General features: G+C 40.3%; 1 protein-coding gene across 2 annotated transcripts in view; it reads left to right on the forward strand.

The window, feature by feature from the left end:
* The window catches only part of PCDH15 (protocadherin related 15), a 648,893-nt gene that overhangs the window by 570,681 nt on the left and 59,977 nt on the right, over positions 1-18,235 (forward strand). For both annotated transcript variants that reach the window (XM_042459844.1, XM_042459843.1), the window contains 2 exons: positions 12,131-12,346; positions 16,674-16,762. In XM_042459844.1, coding sequence (XP_042315778.1) covers positions 12,131-12,346; positions 16,674-16,762 — 305 coding nt within the window. The remainder of the gene's footprint in view (positions 1-12,130; positions 12,347-16,673; positions 16,763-18,235) is intronic.

Consider the following 18,235-nt stretch of genomic DNA (forward strand, 5'->3'; position numbering starts at 1 on the left):
TACAGTGATATGGGCTCCTACACATACACCATCAGTTCTGTGCCAGAAATCTGGGCTGTAGTTCTTCAGGAAGATAAGGCACAGATATTAAGTTACCCAGCAGCTGGGAATTATAACAGAATTTTTATCCTGGCCAATTATATTCACAACATAGTGTCCCTAAATAGTGTAGAGTAGTGCTTCTTAAATTCTCAGATATTTCCCAATGTGTCATATTGCAGTGATCTGGGGGGGGTGATCCCTGGAGCAACTGGCCCTGTGCGTGGCTCTTACTCCCAGGGTGTCCCCTTCACACTTTCCCTTCTAGGATTTCCTAGGTCTCCATTCCCACTCTCTACTGAGCTAAATGAGACCCCTTGAGACCCTGTATCTTGCTGCCACCACTCAGTAAATTATCCAAATAGATTATGTTTCCCTACGCACACACTGAGACTTGCTAGGGATCTCTAGTTTCCTTTCCTTGCTAATTTAAGCAATCAGCAACCGAGCTAAGGCATGTGTACAGGAGCAGAGAGAAACAGCAGATACTTTTAAAGAAAGATATTTATTTTAAAGAAATAGAATAGGATGAGAAGATATGATTCATACAAAGCCTCCTTGCCTTGCAGGTACAGAAAACCATAGTTACAAAGAGTTCATTTCAGGCAAGCTATTAGGTAAACATAACAAAACCTAAACGCACTAGCTAATACATTTCCTAGCTACTCACACAGTGATGGGATTTGCAGTCCTTGTTGAGTTCTCGGATGCAAGGAGCTGGCCCTCATGGCCTAGCTCCATTTGCATCACTTTTGCCTTCCTCCATGCAAGCACACAGCTGGTTCCCCCACACAAAACACAAAGATGGAGAACAAAGAAAGCATCGTCCTACACGGTATTTAAAGGAATTTAAACTCAAGGAATGTTCTTGAATCTCCCGGTCCTACTCTCTGATTGGACAGTTAGACCTTACATCAGCTATGATGTCACAGCTCATTAGCATGTACCTCCCCCCCCCCCAGATTAACCCTTTGTGGTTCAGGAGAAGTCCTCAAGTGACTGGAGGACCCCAGTGATTACACATAGGTATACTTATTTACTACTAATGTTTCTTTCTTCCTTGGAAATTCACTCTGTATTGGTCCCAGTCCATGGTAACCACTTTGAATAGCTCTGCGGTAGAACCTTGACCTGGTCTCATTTCCCTCTGGGAGGGAAAATGCTCAGATATTCTTTACTCCCAATGTAGCTGCCATTGTCAGTTGTAATATCTGCTTCTCTACTGAATACAGCACAACATCACCTTCTGTATATTACTGAACTTTTGGTGGTTTTACCAGGTAGATGTGATGATTTCAGTATTCCTTTCTTTCATATTCCATCTTTGAAATTACTTTAAAAGTGCCAAGCTTTTGTGCTTTAGCATCTTCTGCTGGGAATCAGCTGGCTAATAAACCTTCCTGTTGATTTTATCAGTATTAATAGGATGTAATAGATCTGTTAATAAAAACAAATGTTTCAGTTGCTGTGTTCACATATGTAGGACCTGTAACTTGTACCTGTTCATTTTATACTTGATTCATTGTAACTGAAGAGGCTAGTCTGCAGCCACAATAAAGTTTTGTTTGAAGGTCTATGAACAGGGAATTCCAGTGTACTGCAGGCAATGTCAATCTGCGGCTGGAAGTTCCTTCATGGAGAAGGCTACCACCTCCAGTTTAGTGGCTGTACAACCTGTAGTTAGTTGTTTTGGTGGAAGGTTAATGAGAGTACAACAAATCCATATTTCAAAAATAATGAGTAAGAGCTAGATCACTTTATTGACGTAACAGGCTTCTAGTTTTAAAATGTTACTTTTTAAGGGCATTTCTTTAGGCACTTTGATGGGAATTTTTCAGTTGTTATACTATTGTCTTAAACATCATAGAGAAAATTAACACACAGTAATGGAAACATAAAGAGCATTGCAATAAATAAAGTTACATGTTACATTTTTCATCACTGGAATGAGTAATGTCATGAGTAATAATTGAGCAAATTACTTCGAAAACAGTAACTGTCAAATTTCCAACTACATGGCACAGATGCACACTAATCCAGCAATTTCTCATACAATGGATAGTCACCCCTCCATCGCAAATGTCCTAAGAATGACAGTGTGTCATGACATAGTGTTGTCCCCATGGCATATTGCCAACCCATGGGAAGTAGAGCTGGAGAGGCCAAGTCGTTTTTAAAAGTCAGCCACTTCATATTTAAACATAAGGCAATGATTTCAAAATTTTCCTTATCGTTTGGATTCTGATCCAGTAATTTGCCTCACCTTTCAGAAATGTTCAAAAACTGGTGGGCTTCAGAAGTCTACCCCAGAACTAGCTCCAAGTGGGGAAGGCCTGCCATCCCCCTTCTCTTTCAAGTAGACTAATAATAATAATAATAATAATAATAATAATAATAAATAATAAAATTTTTATTTTTATACCGCCCTTCCATAGATCAGGGCGGTTAACAGCAAGGTAAAAACAGTGCAAATACACAAAACAAGCGATCAAATACATCAAAAAATACAATTATAATAAAAAACAGAATAAAAACCCCGTTAGCCAGTCTTCTTGCCAGTGAAGAGGGAGGGAGACCTATTAGGACTTTAATCGGGGAATGCAGCATGGAATAGGATACTAGTAGTACTAATAGAAGTAATACTTCTACTTAGTTTATACGCCCCCATACCTGGGATTTAAGGAAGCTATCCCATTTTGTTTTCCAAGTGGTATCTGATCTATTGATGATGCTTTTTCTCCCAGTTTTGGCACTGATCATAATCACAAGCTAAGAGTAGCTTCATAAAACTACAAATCCCAGGATTCTGTAGAATGTTATTTTTAAATTGAAAAGTATTACTTTTAAAAAAAATTACATATGCTCCTTCCATATTTTACTATCTCTTTCTTTTACTTAACATGAAAAAAAAGAATATTAGTGCTTTTTGGTATGGAATGTATTGCAAGTTCAACTGTTAACTAACTGATACAAGCTAGGTTTGTATACAATTTAAATCACAATATGCAGTTTTCACTATCATTTGTGTCACTTTACTAATTCTGGATGACTTAGTTGTTGCACTCATTAATTTTTAGTGTAGTAATTTATGTGCTTTGCATTCAAAGAAATGTATTTCAAATTTGGTCAGTGCTGAATGTTGGTAAGCTGATCTCTTTTTGTTACAGATATTTGTGTGCCTTTGACACAAAGTCATGAAAAATGAGGTCAATCTAATGAGAAAACATCCAATAATTAATTCCTAAAGCTTTTATCTTAAAAAATTATAACATAATTATAAATGGAAATAATTGGGGGTGGTTCTAATTTGCCATGTAGAAATATAGCAACAACCAGAAATACAGCCTTTTGTTTGATTTGTACTGCTAAATAGTATTAACTGTTTTAAATAAAATGAGAAAATGAAAAAAAAATCAAACCACATTTTTCTTTGAAAACTCTTAACTAATTTTAAATAGGGAATAAAGGAAAGACAAAGGTTATGTTATGCTCAGCTACAGTTTAGCATAAATTAAACAGAATTGCAGAGGCTGAAATTCATTACTGACAGTTCAGTGACCAAAAATACTCCCTTTAAAAGCCACTTTCTTTTGGCAGCATCCCCCAGAACTCAGCCATTTACTGGCTGATAGAGAGCAGTCTTTAAACACCCTAAAGGCCCATCTGATCTGGTCAGCCCTGTTTAGTACTTGGATGAGAGACCGCCAGCAAATACCAGGTGCTGTAGGCTCTAATTCAGTGGAAGGAACTAGGAAAACTGCCTCTGAGTATTCCTTGCCCAAGAAAATCCCATAAAACTAATGGGGTCTCCATACATCAGCTAGCAACTTGTAGGCACATAGACATGGAGAGAGATCAGGAGAGGCAGTAGACAAGTGTTTCACTATTTTCCTGTAGCTGAATGCAGAGCAATGGTTCTTCTACAGGAACCTCCCAAGGACCACTATGGGTTCCTGATGGCACCTGTTGCTGTGTGCCCAGCTATAGAAAGATAGGTCTGCTTGCCTGAACTACCCCTGCAACTCTCCACCATCCTGGACATTAACCAGGTTTGGGGGCTGCAGCTGAAAAAAGGTAGGCTGGAGCAGCTTGAACTAGAGGCTATTGTGACTACATCTCACAGCTGCGTTTCTCAATGCAAGATCTCAGCCAGTGTGTCTTTTACTTGCATCAGTGTGATAAAAATTATAGTATAGATTACTTTGTTATTTTAGATTTCTGCCTCTCAGGTAAGGGTAGAAGTGTGTGTGTGTGAATAGACACACAAACACACACTTTGCAACTGCAAAGAGGTGGGGGGACTGCATTAGCTGTCCATTGGAGGGTCATGCTCACCTGTAATATGCCGGACAATCCATCCGTGATTTTGTTTAACTGGAAAAATAATTGTCCTCCTCTAGCAGTTTTGCTGTTTTGATCTTAGGATGACAACAGGAGTATTTGTTTATTTTATTTATTTATTTTGCATGTCAAAAGCACTTGAAAGTTAACCAAAACAATCAAGAAAGTAATCATGGTTGTGTCTTTCAATGTGTTTGTGCGCACTTCTTTGATATTAAAAGTTAAGTATCCACAGAATGAGTTGCTACATATTCTATCTATCTTTTCTTGACAACCTTTGCTATAAATTATATAATTTTGAAAAGAACAGCTGTTCATTCTTTAGTCATTCTAAAGCCAAATGTTACTTCATGCATATTGCATGTGTGTGTGTGTGTGTGTGTGTGTGTGTTCATATTCCAGTAATCACAGCTAGAAATATATGGAATTTGAAGACTTAGATTTACTTAAGAAGTTATGATTTGAATATCTTGCATATCAAATATATTGTCATATTCCTTATGGTGCTTTCACATTATTTAGCCCTTTTCCTTCATCCTGTATACTACTTCAAGAGGAATAATTAATATATTATTTTATGGGATAATAAAGGGCTGAGATTTTCAGCAGAATACACTTGACACATTTCCACCGCTGTTTTCTTGAACAGTAACAACTATTATAAATGTTATATAATTATAATAACCATGTTATTATAACATAGCATCTTGGCCTTTCTTAATTTTTATCACCTTTCTGCATGACCTTCTGACAAGGGAGATCAGGAAATCCAAATACCTTCTTCAGATTATCTTGTATTTTCCATGGCAGTTAAAAGCAATAATTTAGCCAAACTGTTTTCTGTAAATTCTCTATGTTTACCACTCAATACCTATCAGTGAGAAAGTACTAATGATGGAAGATGAACTTTCTTCAGTGATAGTTTGCCCTCAGCACCATCATTCCTTGAATTGTTACACTGCTGTACTATGCTGTGCATGCATTAAGCTTGCACTTTCAAATTATAGTGAATGACAGCAAAGCCCAGCATGCCTAAAGAACATCCCATGTGACTGAGGGGCTGTGAAGACCACCTCTGAAAGGGCAGCCTGCAGCCGCCTCCATCTTCCCCAGATTGGAGCCACTCAACAGCCCCAATCTGGCTTTCTGCAGTGCAAAAAGTAGCTTCTTTTTGTGCCCTGGAAAGGGTGCTGCCACCACTGGCATCACAGCTTTACACCTACTCCTTTGGCACTGTGTCATCTAGATGCAGCACCAGAGGAGTGCCGTGATCCTGCACACCATATGGTGCAGTGCACGGCATCATCCCAGTCTAGAGGTAGAGCCAGGGTGTGTATCATGTGGAAGCCATGCCCCAACACTGCCCCTAGGCTGGCCTTTCCCAACTGCCTCTGAGTTATCAAACAGACAGGGGCTCAACAGATGGCCCCTAAAGGCCCCTCATGCTGCGGCCCTGATTTGGTCTTGCAAGGGTACCATAGCTGCTGTGGCGTGGCTATATGGCGCCCCTTCGGCACTGAGTCCGGCACGTGGCATCAGGATGCCCGGGAATGGAGTTGGGCACACATCATTAGGATGCTACGCCCCAACTCTACCCCCAGGTGGGCCTTTCAGGCTGCTGTGTAAAGGCCCTTAGTTCTGGAACATTATCCAACCACAGCTCTGTGGATTTAAAATGGGAGGATGTAAACAGTGTGGCTCACTTCCCATAAAAGTGAAATGTACGGTTTGTGATCTTTTTATGTAAAACATCAGTGTATATAAAATGAGCACAGTATGGTCATTCTTGTGCGAGGCATTAACGAAAACCTAATGGGAAGAAATGCACTCAGATGTATATACATTTCTATGATATTAAGTTTAACAGAATGTATACTTTTTAAAGGAAGGAAATGGAAATTGTAGTAGAAATACCACATTTTGAACTTTGAGTGGGACAGCTAAATAATTTTGGAAGAAGCTCTTGCTGCATGAAATAGTACCTGATTTTGCAATAAAAGTGTTATAAAAAGTTATAAAGTGATACAGTTTATCTGTGTCACTTTAGAAATATATTACACAATTTCATCACTTTTATTGGATCTCTATATACTGCTGTAGTGACCCCTTGCCCTACATTTTCCATGGACTCAGCAAAATGTTACTCAGAGCCTGAAGACTGTTGAAGAATTACCACTTTACTGGCAAAGACAGGTATCAGTTGCTAACCACTGTTGTATTTTTAAGAAAGTGATCTGGAATCAAACTAGCTACTTAAAGCAGAAGTTAAACTATTATTAGTCCTTCTGTGTATCCCAGCCTTCCCTATACAGTATGTGGGTCATTCCTAATTTTGGTTCTAATATACTGAAGGGGATCATAAAATAAATGGGCTTTTTGTTCAACATTAGCACCACCAAAGCAGATGGCAAATTCAGATGTTTCCAATCCCAGTTTCTGGCAAACTATAACAGCTTTTAAAACAAGATCACTTTTCTCCCTGCAGGAATTGACAGCTTGATATATATTTTCCTTCTTAAAAGCTACATCTGCTCCCTTAGCATTTTTAATGCTTTGACATTAATGCCTTGTCTCACACACAGTTGTGAGTAAATTTGTCCCCACATTCAAATTGCCTTTATATGCTTGTTTTTGTCTTGTGTTAACACCAGTAAAGCACTCGTTGTTTTCATCATTTTCATGTTGTCATAATCTTCACATAGGCTGTATGTTACTAACATGATAAATTGTCTGCCTACTACAGATTCCTAAGGATTTTTTTTTACAGGAGTCTTATGCATCAATAAAGATGAAGTATTCTACACATATAACAAGTGCTCAATCAATTGCAGTCTACCAAGGAGAGAACCTAAGAAACACATCACGATATTATATTTTAAAAAATAATAATATCTGAGAATGTTATATTACAGCATTTTCTCCTTTCAGACTCCATGCTCCAGAGACCAACTATATTTCTGTTATGATGCAACCCATACCAAGGCCTTATATCTGTGTTCTGTTTCATCCAATTGTGGTGTCATTATTGCATTTTTTTAAAAAAGAATATTCTGGTAGTCCATACATTATTAAGAAGGTATGCTGTTGGAAACTGTTATCTACCATGATTGGAGCGAAACTTGGTCTGTCTTTACATTTGCTTCATTAAAGATCATGCCTTCAAGTAACCATGGATGAGCTTTCAGCCACATAGGGTTGCATCATGGCAAAGTGATTCACAAGTGGTTGTGAGCATACAACACCAATAGCATAAAGGAAATTACACAAAGACTCCAGTTGGGCACTTTTATCCCTACTTTATCCAGTGCATGTAAAACTTAAAGTTCTTAACAGTGATTAATAAATATGTAGTTGTGTTAGTCTAGATCAGTGTGCAAAGCTGTATTGTAGCAGCTTTAAGACTAGCTGAGTTGGTAGCATAAGCTTGAGAAAGTAGGCAGAAGGCTATCAAAGCTTATGCTACCATCTTTTTTCTTCCTCTTAGTCTCAAAGCTGTTACAACAACAACATCCCTTTGCTACCATATCCTTTTGCATAATGGTTAAGAAAATGAGCTGCAGAATCATTCATTCCTTCGTCCTGCCTCTTCCCTATGCAATATAAATTCACTTCAAGCTAATCAATTAGTACCATTTATTAGCACTAACCCTTACCTTGAATATTCATCTGCATGTAGTTATGCTTCAATAGATCACTCACAGATCTCATTGAATGTATTATAACTATGTGGTCCACTCCAGCAGCTCAGTGATGCATGTATTTTCCAAAGAACACTGTTTAGGAAAACAACAGATGCTTTATTATCAATTCCTGATCACACAAAATCAAGCTTCTCCTTCTTCGTCTCTTTCCTCATACAGTATCTTTTTTCCCCACCCATCAAGCTACTCACACACAGACCTACTCAGAGAGACAGACAATGAGACAAGAAAGAGAGAGAAAAAACCCTTTCGGTGCAAGAGTTCTCCCTTCAGGCCTGCCTGTCCCTCTGGGGGCTGCCTTTAAACATATATAAAGCACAAACTGATTTTATTTTCAGTGTGGTTTAGATCTCAGTTTCAGAATATGTAGTGGTTGAGTGTGTGTGTGTGTGCGCGCGCGCGCGCACATTGTTAAAAGAAAAAAAAATCAGACATATTTCCATCTATGATATGATACAGTCCACTTCTGTTTGATCCTGACAGTCTGGTGATTGGGGACAGATTAATTGTGTGCTTATGCAAACAATGTTAATAGATCAATTTTCATTATTTGGAGCACTTGGTTAAAGATGCCATATCTTCAAGAGATAATTACCAATTAATTTAATGACAATGGCTGCAATTCCATATAAGTGGCAGACTGTCACACACTTTATGTTTGTTTATTTTTCTACCCAAAGCTCCTCACACTGCGGGAGAGGTTCAGTGAAGGTTTAAAGCAACTTGTTGAGTAGTGTCAGGAACCACTTTTGAAGAGAGTGCCACATGATGCTTTGCACTGCAGCCTTTGATTCCAGTCACTAACTATTTTAATGTGCTTAAATCTAGGAAAGTTGTTAAGCCTAAATCATGTAAATGGGTAAAAGATTGCCAGCTTTGTGTACCCAAAGATTGCCAGCTTTGGGTACTCGCTACGTAAGCGTCAGGCGGCAACGTACCAAGATACAGAGTGTCTTTCCTCTCTCATTTGAGCCATAACAGCAAAACATATTTTCCACTTACATCACTGAGCTGAGTGTCAGGATCATGGTACAGCCATTTTTCATTGTTGAACATATGTGTGGGATGATGAGGTATATTATCATGATGGTGATGCTAGAAAAAAACTGGTAGAATGAGTGGATGTGTGGGAAGGAAGTACTGTATGGCCTGGAACAGGCTGAGTGAAAAGGACGGCCTGCCGGCAGCCTTTTTTCCTTCGGAGGGAAGCTGCATCCACCAAACCATGCAGCTTCCCTGTGGAGGAAAAAGAACCCGAGAAAAGCGGTTCTTTTTAAGCCGCAGGGGCAGCGTAACAAGTGTGTCACTGGTGCACTCATTATGTAAGAGCCAGGCGGCAACATGCAGATGCCACGCGGCGCTTACATAACAGTAGCGGTACCTATGTACACAGGCATCGCCATTGTTACGCCACCCATACATTCTAGGGTTAGGGACCGTGCGGTTGCCGCGCAGTCCCTAACCCTAGAATTGGCTTGGGTACACTGCTTTATGGCAGTATGTACCATGCCATAGACACTGTTCTGGTGGGAAAGTGTAGCTAGGTATGGGGAAAAGAAGGAGAGGTAGGACCTGGGAAGACAGTATGTTCTGAATGTGAAGTCAAAGGTTTTCATGGCCGGCATCCATAGTTTTTTTGTGTGTTTTTTGAGCTATGTGGCCATGTTCTAGAAGAGTTTATTCCTGACATTTCACCAGCATCTGTGGCTGGCATCTTCAGAGAATGCTTTGAAGATGCCAGCCACAGATGCTGGAGAAACATCTGGAATAAACTCTTCTAGACACATAGCCTTAAAAAAACACAAAAACTATAGTATGTTTTGAGTTGCTGACAAATGGGATGAAGGCTTTTGTGATGGTTGAATTGTTTAGACTCTAAGTATACTGGGTGAGTGGAAAAAAGTTTCTGTCCTAACAACATTTGTGTGCTGTGATCAGTTCTGCTTGCTGAATAAAGCTTTTCTGAATCTGCTGGAGGCTTGTGTTCCTGAAGGATAGTTAGCCTATTTATTACACTGAGATGTGCCTTAGACTCATGTGCACTCTTTGCCTTCTCTTTACCAACCCACAGCATGCGTGTGTGTGTGTGTGTGTGTATATATATACTTCAAGGGGAGTATAAACTGTTCCTTCTTATGTCAAACAAATCACAATGTGAGTCTGTTTAAAACATTTATGGGCAGGTCTCAATTTACATTGCAATTGTGTTTCTGGTCTCTTGAGTTCCATAGGGAATCATTGGGAATAGCAGGATGTGATGTGATGGATTTCCTTTTACATGCATGAATATGAACATTAAGATGAAATATGGCTTATATTTTAATATATGTTACCTGCCCATTCTAAATTTTTAAACCCCTTGTTTGTCACTTGCCTCAACCTAATTGTAAATTTGCATCCACAAATGTAAAGTTACATCTACTTATTACAGGGCTGAGTGTGACAGTTGCACAGAGGTCATATACTACTTTGTTCATAAAAGAATTGTGATAACTGTATATTTATATTTGCCAGATAAACAAAAGGAAAGATATACTGCCATTAAGATTAACTACAGTTCTTTCTTTTCATTGACAGTCATATCACAGCCCTTGAGGCATCATATATCTTCCTCTAATGAATGACAAAAGTATTTACCTTCAGAACAAATAATAGGCATAATTTACATACATGCCTTTTTTTTTTAGAAGGATTTGGCCATGTTTTGTCATGGGCAGGTGACAGAGTTTCTCTGGTGGCCCTGAAACAATTGAATGTGATACACAAACACACATGTCTGTGTCTGCATGTGTGTGTATGCGTGCTCACTCACATGCGCACACACATAAACACCTATAACTTAAGTTTAAAGATCTTTGAATAGATGATAACTGAGAAAACATGAGGAAATTCAAACATATACATGCTAATACTGAAACCTTTAAAACTTAACTGATAACTAAAGATGGATGCATCAATCTATTTTATGTTAATTTAGCATGTGGTTATTTATACATTTATACATACTCTTTCCACATTCATCTGCAAAATGTGTGAAATTTCATACTAGATTAAGGAATTTAATATGCATTTGAATTTATTTTCTTATAAAATACATATTTTAAATATATTTTCTCTCAAAAGATACATATCCAAGCATATCTTTTCCCTAAAGTAAACATTTTATGTTCATTTGGTACTCACTGTATTGTGGAATAAAAAACTGCATTCCAAACTCTGGAGTTCAAAAGCCAAAGATTAACTTTATTCATATTTGTATATCGGTCCAGGAAGTGAGGATCTGCACAATTCATATAAGAAATGAAAGTTTGACTCCTTAAGCATTCTTGGTGCCAGCCTACGCTTTCCAAATGCCTTGTACATGAGTGAACAGTATTTTTCGTGTCAGCTTTATCATGGAGCTTAGAAAAATAATATGTGACAACAAACTTGTTTAAATGAGTACCCAGACTGTTGGGGGCAAATTAGCTTACTTGCTAATTAGCTTACTTGCTGTTCACCCCTATGATCTTTGGAATAGCGGTATATAAATAAAGCAAATTATTATTATTTAATAACTAATTTATTAAAATATTTTTAGAAAGATGCAAAAGATCCACAAGATCCGTGCTAATAAGTTAGCCAAAGTTAACATATTTATACTGTATTAATTTTAACTTAAACTATTGCTCATCTCTTCTGTGAAAATCAGTGGGACTCAAAATTCTTACTTTTGGCTGCGTAACTGCATAGGTTCATAAGTACAAGGGAAAGTTGTCCCTCAGTTTTAAAATATGTGCTCTAGAGAACGTTCTTAATTGAAATTGCTACCATACACTTTGCAGTTTTCCACTTGAGGCTATTTTTGATGGCCTATTTTCCATTGGAAGTCATGATACTACTAAGAAAAACATTATCAGATGTTTCATATATAGTGTAAAGTTGCATTTATTGTTATAATGTTCATGGCACTTGCTACTAAACCGATTAAAAAGATCAAAGTGTATGTTTTTAATAGCATGATTATCTTAGTAATCTTTCTGTTTCATCTTATTATTTTTATTTATCAGGCTAATGATAAAGACACTGGCAACTACAGTGCGATGCAGTACAGGCTCATCATTCCTCCAATCAAGGATGGCAAGGAAGGCTTTGTCATTGAACCATATACAGGGCTTATCAAAACTGCAATGCTCTTCAAAAATATGCGACGATCTTATTTCAAGTTTCAGGTCATTGCCACTGACAACTATGGAAAAGGACTGAGCAATAAATCAGATGTACTTGTAAGTACAGTTATGTGCAATTTGTATGTATTCTTGTTGCAGGAGGAGTCATTTGTTAAGACTATTTCTTTTCTTCTCACCGTTATTTACTGGAGTCTCATGTGTTTTGGATTACATTAGGTGGATTTTCTGATGCAGTTGCTTTAGGAAGTTGTGAGTAATGAGAGTAAGCACAGCTTCCATGGCTATATACAGTGATGCATCAGCAGCCTCTGCTGCCTATGACTGCAAAAATGGGAGGCTTATCAGTCACTAGAAACTGTCAGTATAGCCATGGCTGGTGTATTCACAGGCACCAAATATGTTTACCATGTTGCAAAGAGCTAGAAACAGCATGGTACATATAGTGAATTGAGTGCTGGGCTACAGTTCTGGAGATTAGGGCTTGATTCACCACTCAGACCTTGGACAAATCACACTCTCAGCCTGAGATGATGGCTATGGCAAATCCCCTCTGAAGAAACTTGCCAATAAAACCCTAGGATAGAATCATCTTAAGGTTACCATATGTAAAAAGTGATTTGGAGATACATAACAATAATAATAATTAATAATTTGTTTTATTTATATACCGCTATTCCAAAGATCATAGCAGTGAACAGCAAGTAAGCTAATTAGCAAGTAAGCTAATTTGCCCCCAACAGTCTGGGTACTCATTTTAGCGACCTCGGAAGGATGCAAGCATGAGTCGAGCTTGAGCCCTTTGCTGGTCTTGAACTCGCAACCTTGTGGTTTTTGAGTGAATGGCTGCAGTACAGACATTTCACCACTGCGCCACCAGGGCTCGAACAAGAATAACAACAACAGGCTAACCCCCTGGCAGCCAGCCTACCTAAAGTGGGACACACACCATCATACCAACTTCCCCAACTCTACATGTGTGAATTCCTGAAGACTGAGTTCAGGTTTAAAGAAGTCTTAATGGAGATCTCCCTTTTCTCTTCCATGTTCTCTGATATAAACAGAAAGTTCAGTTGTCCCAAAGCTTGTCTCAGTCTCTTCCTCTGAATGCCGTGTCACATCTCCTTTCAGCATTCATGTTGAATTAAGCAGTGCCCACAGGATGGAAGAGCACACACATAACCCCAGACAGAGCATAAGACTCACTATTTCTGTAATTTGCCTCAGTTGCTGCTGCAAATAACCACACATAACAACAAGTTTGGAAGAAAGGCCACAACTTTATTAGCAAGCAATTGGTAAGGGTTGGCACCAAGCATGAGGTCAGGATCTGCGAAATCAAACAACCCCACGTTTGTCTGATTATCAAAAAACCTGGCACCCACCAGGCGCTTGGGGACCCTGGGGCTAAGGAACACAACTTGACCGCAAAACATGCCATGCGTTGACATATTCACTAAGCCCCTAGTCACCGGGAGGCGCTCTCGCATTATGGCCCCTGCAATGGCCATACGCCTGCCCTATTCGCCCCCGGGTACCTATTGACTCCCAACCAGAGCTCCATAGCCCTGGTACCACACTGTGCAGATCCTGGCCTATGCTGCCGCCCCAAGTTGTGACAAAAAACCCACAAAACAGCGGTGGGTGGGCAGGGGAAGCTGCTCCTGTCTTCCTCCCTTCCTAGCTTGGCTCCGCACCATGCAAAGCCAAGCGCCGACTGGGGGATGGGGCCTGCAGCACGGCCTTATATAAGCCTAAGCCCCGCCCCCACAATGTGTGCTGCGGAACTCCTCCTCCAAGGCATTCCAACCAATGGGCTGCCCTGGAGGACCGGAAGCTCCGCACCACTGAGCCCGACTCCCAGAGCCCCTTCCGCCCCGCGCACCAATAGGGAGCCAGTGCATACTGGGGCTTGTAGTTTTTGCCACCTCTAGTGGCAAAACGGTCAGCCCGGCTAGCGGGCGACCGTTTTATCTTCATTGTGCATCCACAATGGGGTCATCCTAAAAGTTATTACCTTCAACTGAATCATTCCCATGCTATTCTTTATTCCTCAAGAGTCAAAAAAGGGAAAGCATGATTGGCAGCAAACTACTACGAAAGTAATAAGAGTGTAGCATTGTCATAATCAGTTTTCCCCAGTTGATTAAAATATATATATTGTTATTTCCTTTTTGTTTTATAGATATTATTTATGAGCAAACTAAAACAGTAAATTAGGCCGACATACATCACTTTAGGTTCCCAACCCCAGTCAAGCAAATGATGTACTATTTGCATTCACCTGAGTTATCACCATCACTTCCTTTGCAGCTCTAATGAAAAGGGAGATGTGTAGCTTTTGATCAGGAAGATTTTCTTAGTTTATTTTATGTTTAGTCAAATTAACATCTTATTTGTGCAAGTAAGGTAAAGGTAAAGGTAGTCCCTTGGCATGAACATCTAGTCATAACCAACTGTAGGGGGCAGTGCTCATCTCTGTTTCTAAGCCGAAGAGCCAGTGTTGTTTGAGGACTGCTCTGGTGGTCATATGGCCAGCATGACTGTTACCTTCCCAGTAAGAAATGGTACCTATTTATCTACTTGCATTTGTATGCTTTTGAACTGATAGGTTGGCAGAAGCTGGGACTAGTGACAGCTCACTCCATCATGCAGCGTTCAGGCCTCGAACTGCCAACCTTCCAATCTTCCAATCATCAGAATTGGCATCTTAACCACTAAGCCAAGTACACAGACATAATTTATGTTATATTTCAAGAAAATTGACCCAACTAAGGACTGTATCACATGGGAAAAATCAGGGATTTAAACAGCAAAAATCACATGAAAATAGCGCAGTCACAATTAAAATCTTCACACACATCGTCATTAAAGTGACATTATTGTGGAAATAAATGGGCAATAAACAGCAACAAATCATTCATGAGGAAATCCATGTGATTTGTTGTGTTTAAACCCCCGATTGCGCAATTGCTGTCTGATAAAGTCCTATGCGAGGTTACATTTGAACTCAGAACCCTAAATCTAAAATTCTTGCCAATATATTGCATTGGGCCTCCATCTGATAGCATTTATTGTTTTCAGTTGAAGTAAAGGTGGACTCACTCAAAGCTGTCTATGCCAAACTTTTGAAGGCAATGATATTATAAAACAATGTCAGAATTCTGGTATGTCTCACATTTAATTTGTCATCTCAATTCTTCATCCTTTGTCTGACAGAAAAAATGTCTACGTTTGTTGTGTTTTGAGGACAGGGGCGTAGATGTTTTTTACTTTCCCAATTTTTTTTTTAAAAACATGTTGGATGGATCTGCCAAAAAAAAAAAAAAGACATAATATTTGCTATAATTGATTTATGGATTCTGAAAACATTAAACAGAAAATTCTGATTTTATCAAGACCATGCCAGTTTGGAATTTGAAGTAAATGCTCTTTTCATAGCCTGGACACTGTTCTAAACTTCCTCAACTGTAGAGAGAATAATTTCTCTCTCCACTCAGCAATGTGAATGCTTCTCTGTCATATTCATGCCAGCCGAAAAAAGCAATTCTCTGTGTAACAGAGGAAATCAAAAATGTTCTCTTTTTGCAATCTCATTCCCGTGTACATTGCCACATTCATTCAAGTTACAATCCCTACTTCACTTTATTTTTGCCAATTATGTCATGCTGTCTTTGGGAAGAAGAAAACACATATTTTGATTACTCTTTCAATAAACATGAGAATGAACCCTCACTGTGCTTGCTTTGGAAGAACAAAATGCAAACAGAGATTTTCAGATTGCTGACCTTGCTATGTTACAGGATGTCTTTGCTTTCTTGAAGAAAGGGTTTGAAGGGAAACAATGCCTACTTTAGTCTCAAAAATAGGACAATGGTCCAAAACACACTGCAGAAATAATCCTGTTTGAGACCACTTAAGAGACGGCTCAGTGCTAGGGAATCCTGGGAATTGTAGTTTATTGTGGTATCAGAGTGCTCTGATACAGAAGGCTAAATGTCCTACAAAACTACAGTTCCCAGAATTCCCTATCATTGAGCCAGGGCAGTTAAAGCAGTCTCAAACTGGATTATTTCTGTAGTGTGTTTTGTACAAATAGCCTTGATAATTTTCATGGCCCAAACTATGTATTCAGTGACAATTGCTCTCAAGTGTATTTATTATGAAATCGTGCCTTCTCAAAATTGGGATGTGCTCTAGCAAAATTTAAACTTTTTTAAAATCCCATCAATTTGAATGCAAGAACACAGGAACCATTCAACCATGATCCAACTGTGTCAGCTTGGTGAGTTTCCCCATTCCTGCTGCAGTCAAGAATAGTTACAGGTGGAGGTGAATAACCTCACAAGAAATTTATTTGTTTCTTATACTGAGATTAGAATGTATGCTTTGGAACCTCAAATGCATTTTACTTATCTATTTTCAGGTCTCTGTGGTCAATCAACTGGATATGCAAGTAATTGTCTCCAATGTTCCTCCTACCATTGTGGAACAGAACAAGGATCAACTGATAGGGTAATGAGTGTACTCTCATTCTATAAACAAACTTTGGTATAAAACAAATTGACAAAACACTGGAAAGTATTTATGATTAAAAGTGTGCTTATCATATACTTCTCTGAAAAATCAATAATATGAAAAAGAAGGCTGATTAAAGGGAAAGAAAAACTAGAGAGAAACCAAGGCTGCTGCCACACTGTAGAATTAACATAGTTTGACACCGCTTTAACTGTCACGGCCCCATCCTATGGAATCCTGGGATTTGTAGTTTGTTGTGGCACCAGAGCTCTCTGACATAGAAAGGGTAGATTTCTCACAAAACTACAAATCCCAGAAATCCATAGCATTGAGCCATGGCATTTAAAGCAATGTCCAGCTACATTAATTCTGCAGTGTAGATGCAGCCTGGATAACTCATTTTAATTTCATTTCCACATCTATTTGGGTTCATTAGGCCAATTCTTAGTTAACCCTTTCCAGAGTTAGAAGAGACCTCTAGGACAGACTTTAAGTCTGATTACAATATATGTCCTGAGTAGGGATACCATATCCCTCCTGCAGGCGGGGCAATCCCGCTTTTGGTGGTCCTGGCCCGGTCCCGGTCCGGTTTCCAACCACAAGCAGGACTGCCCCACCCGCGGCCACCCACCTCCTCCTTCTCCTCCGCCTCCTCTGCCCCCGCGCACGCCCTGTGTATGGCCGTGGCTGCTCATGCAGTCGGCTGGCCGTTCACTTCTGCCTCCGCCTCCTCCTCCCCCGCCTCTATAGCCCCACGTGCAAACAGGGGCGAGTGTGTGCTGCCGCCGGCTGGGGTCAAGGCAAGCGCCCAGCGCAGTCGCGCAAAAGCGCACAAGGCGGAGGCAGAAGAGGAGGTGGGTGGCTACCTGCCTGCTGCCGGTGCGCACGGATGGGGAGCGCGCCAAGGCAGGTGGAGGCAGAGGAGGAGGAGGAGGTGCCCGCCTGCCTTGGCGCACTCCCCGTCCGCGCGCACCGGCAGCAGACAGGCAGCCACCCACCTCCTCTTCCGCCTCCGCCTCGCGCACTTCTGCGTGACTGTGTTGGGCGCTTGCCTTGGCCCCAGCCGGCGGCAGCACACACTCGCCCCTGCTTGCGCGCGGGGCTATAGAGGCGGAGGCGGAGGCGGAGGAGACGGAGGTGGCTGCCTGCCTCTGCCGCTGGAGTGCGTGGAGGGAGAGTGCACCAAGGTGGAGGAGGAGGGAGGGAGGAGGAGGGAGGGAGGAGGAGGAAGAAGAGGGGGGAGGAAGAGGAGGAAGAGGAGGAAGAGGAATTAGAAGGGAGGGGAAAAAAAGGAAGAGGAAGAAGAGGAGGGAGGAAGGAGGAGGAAGAGGAAGAGGAGGAGGAGGAGGAGGAGGATTTCCATTCCATTTGCACAGGTTTGCTTTAACAATGGTGTTTATCACACTATGCTCTTAAAGAGGTACTATTCCAGTGTGACTCCTCTAGCAGCCTCCTGTTGCATGCTGGGAT

Source organism: Sceloporus undulatus, chromosome 3 (genome assembly GCF_019175285.1).
Source record: "Sceloporus undulatus isolate JIND9_A2432 ecotype Alabama chromosome 3, SceUnd_v1.1, whole genome shotgun sequence".
Taxonomy (NCBI): domain Eukaryota; kingdom Metazoa; phylum Chordata; class Lepidosauria; order Squamata; family Phrynosomatidae; genus Sceloporus; species Sceloporus undulatus.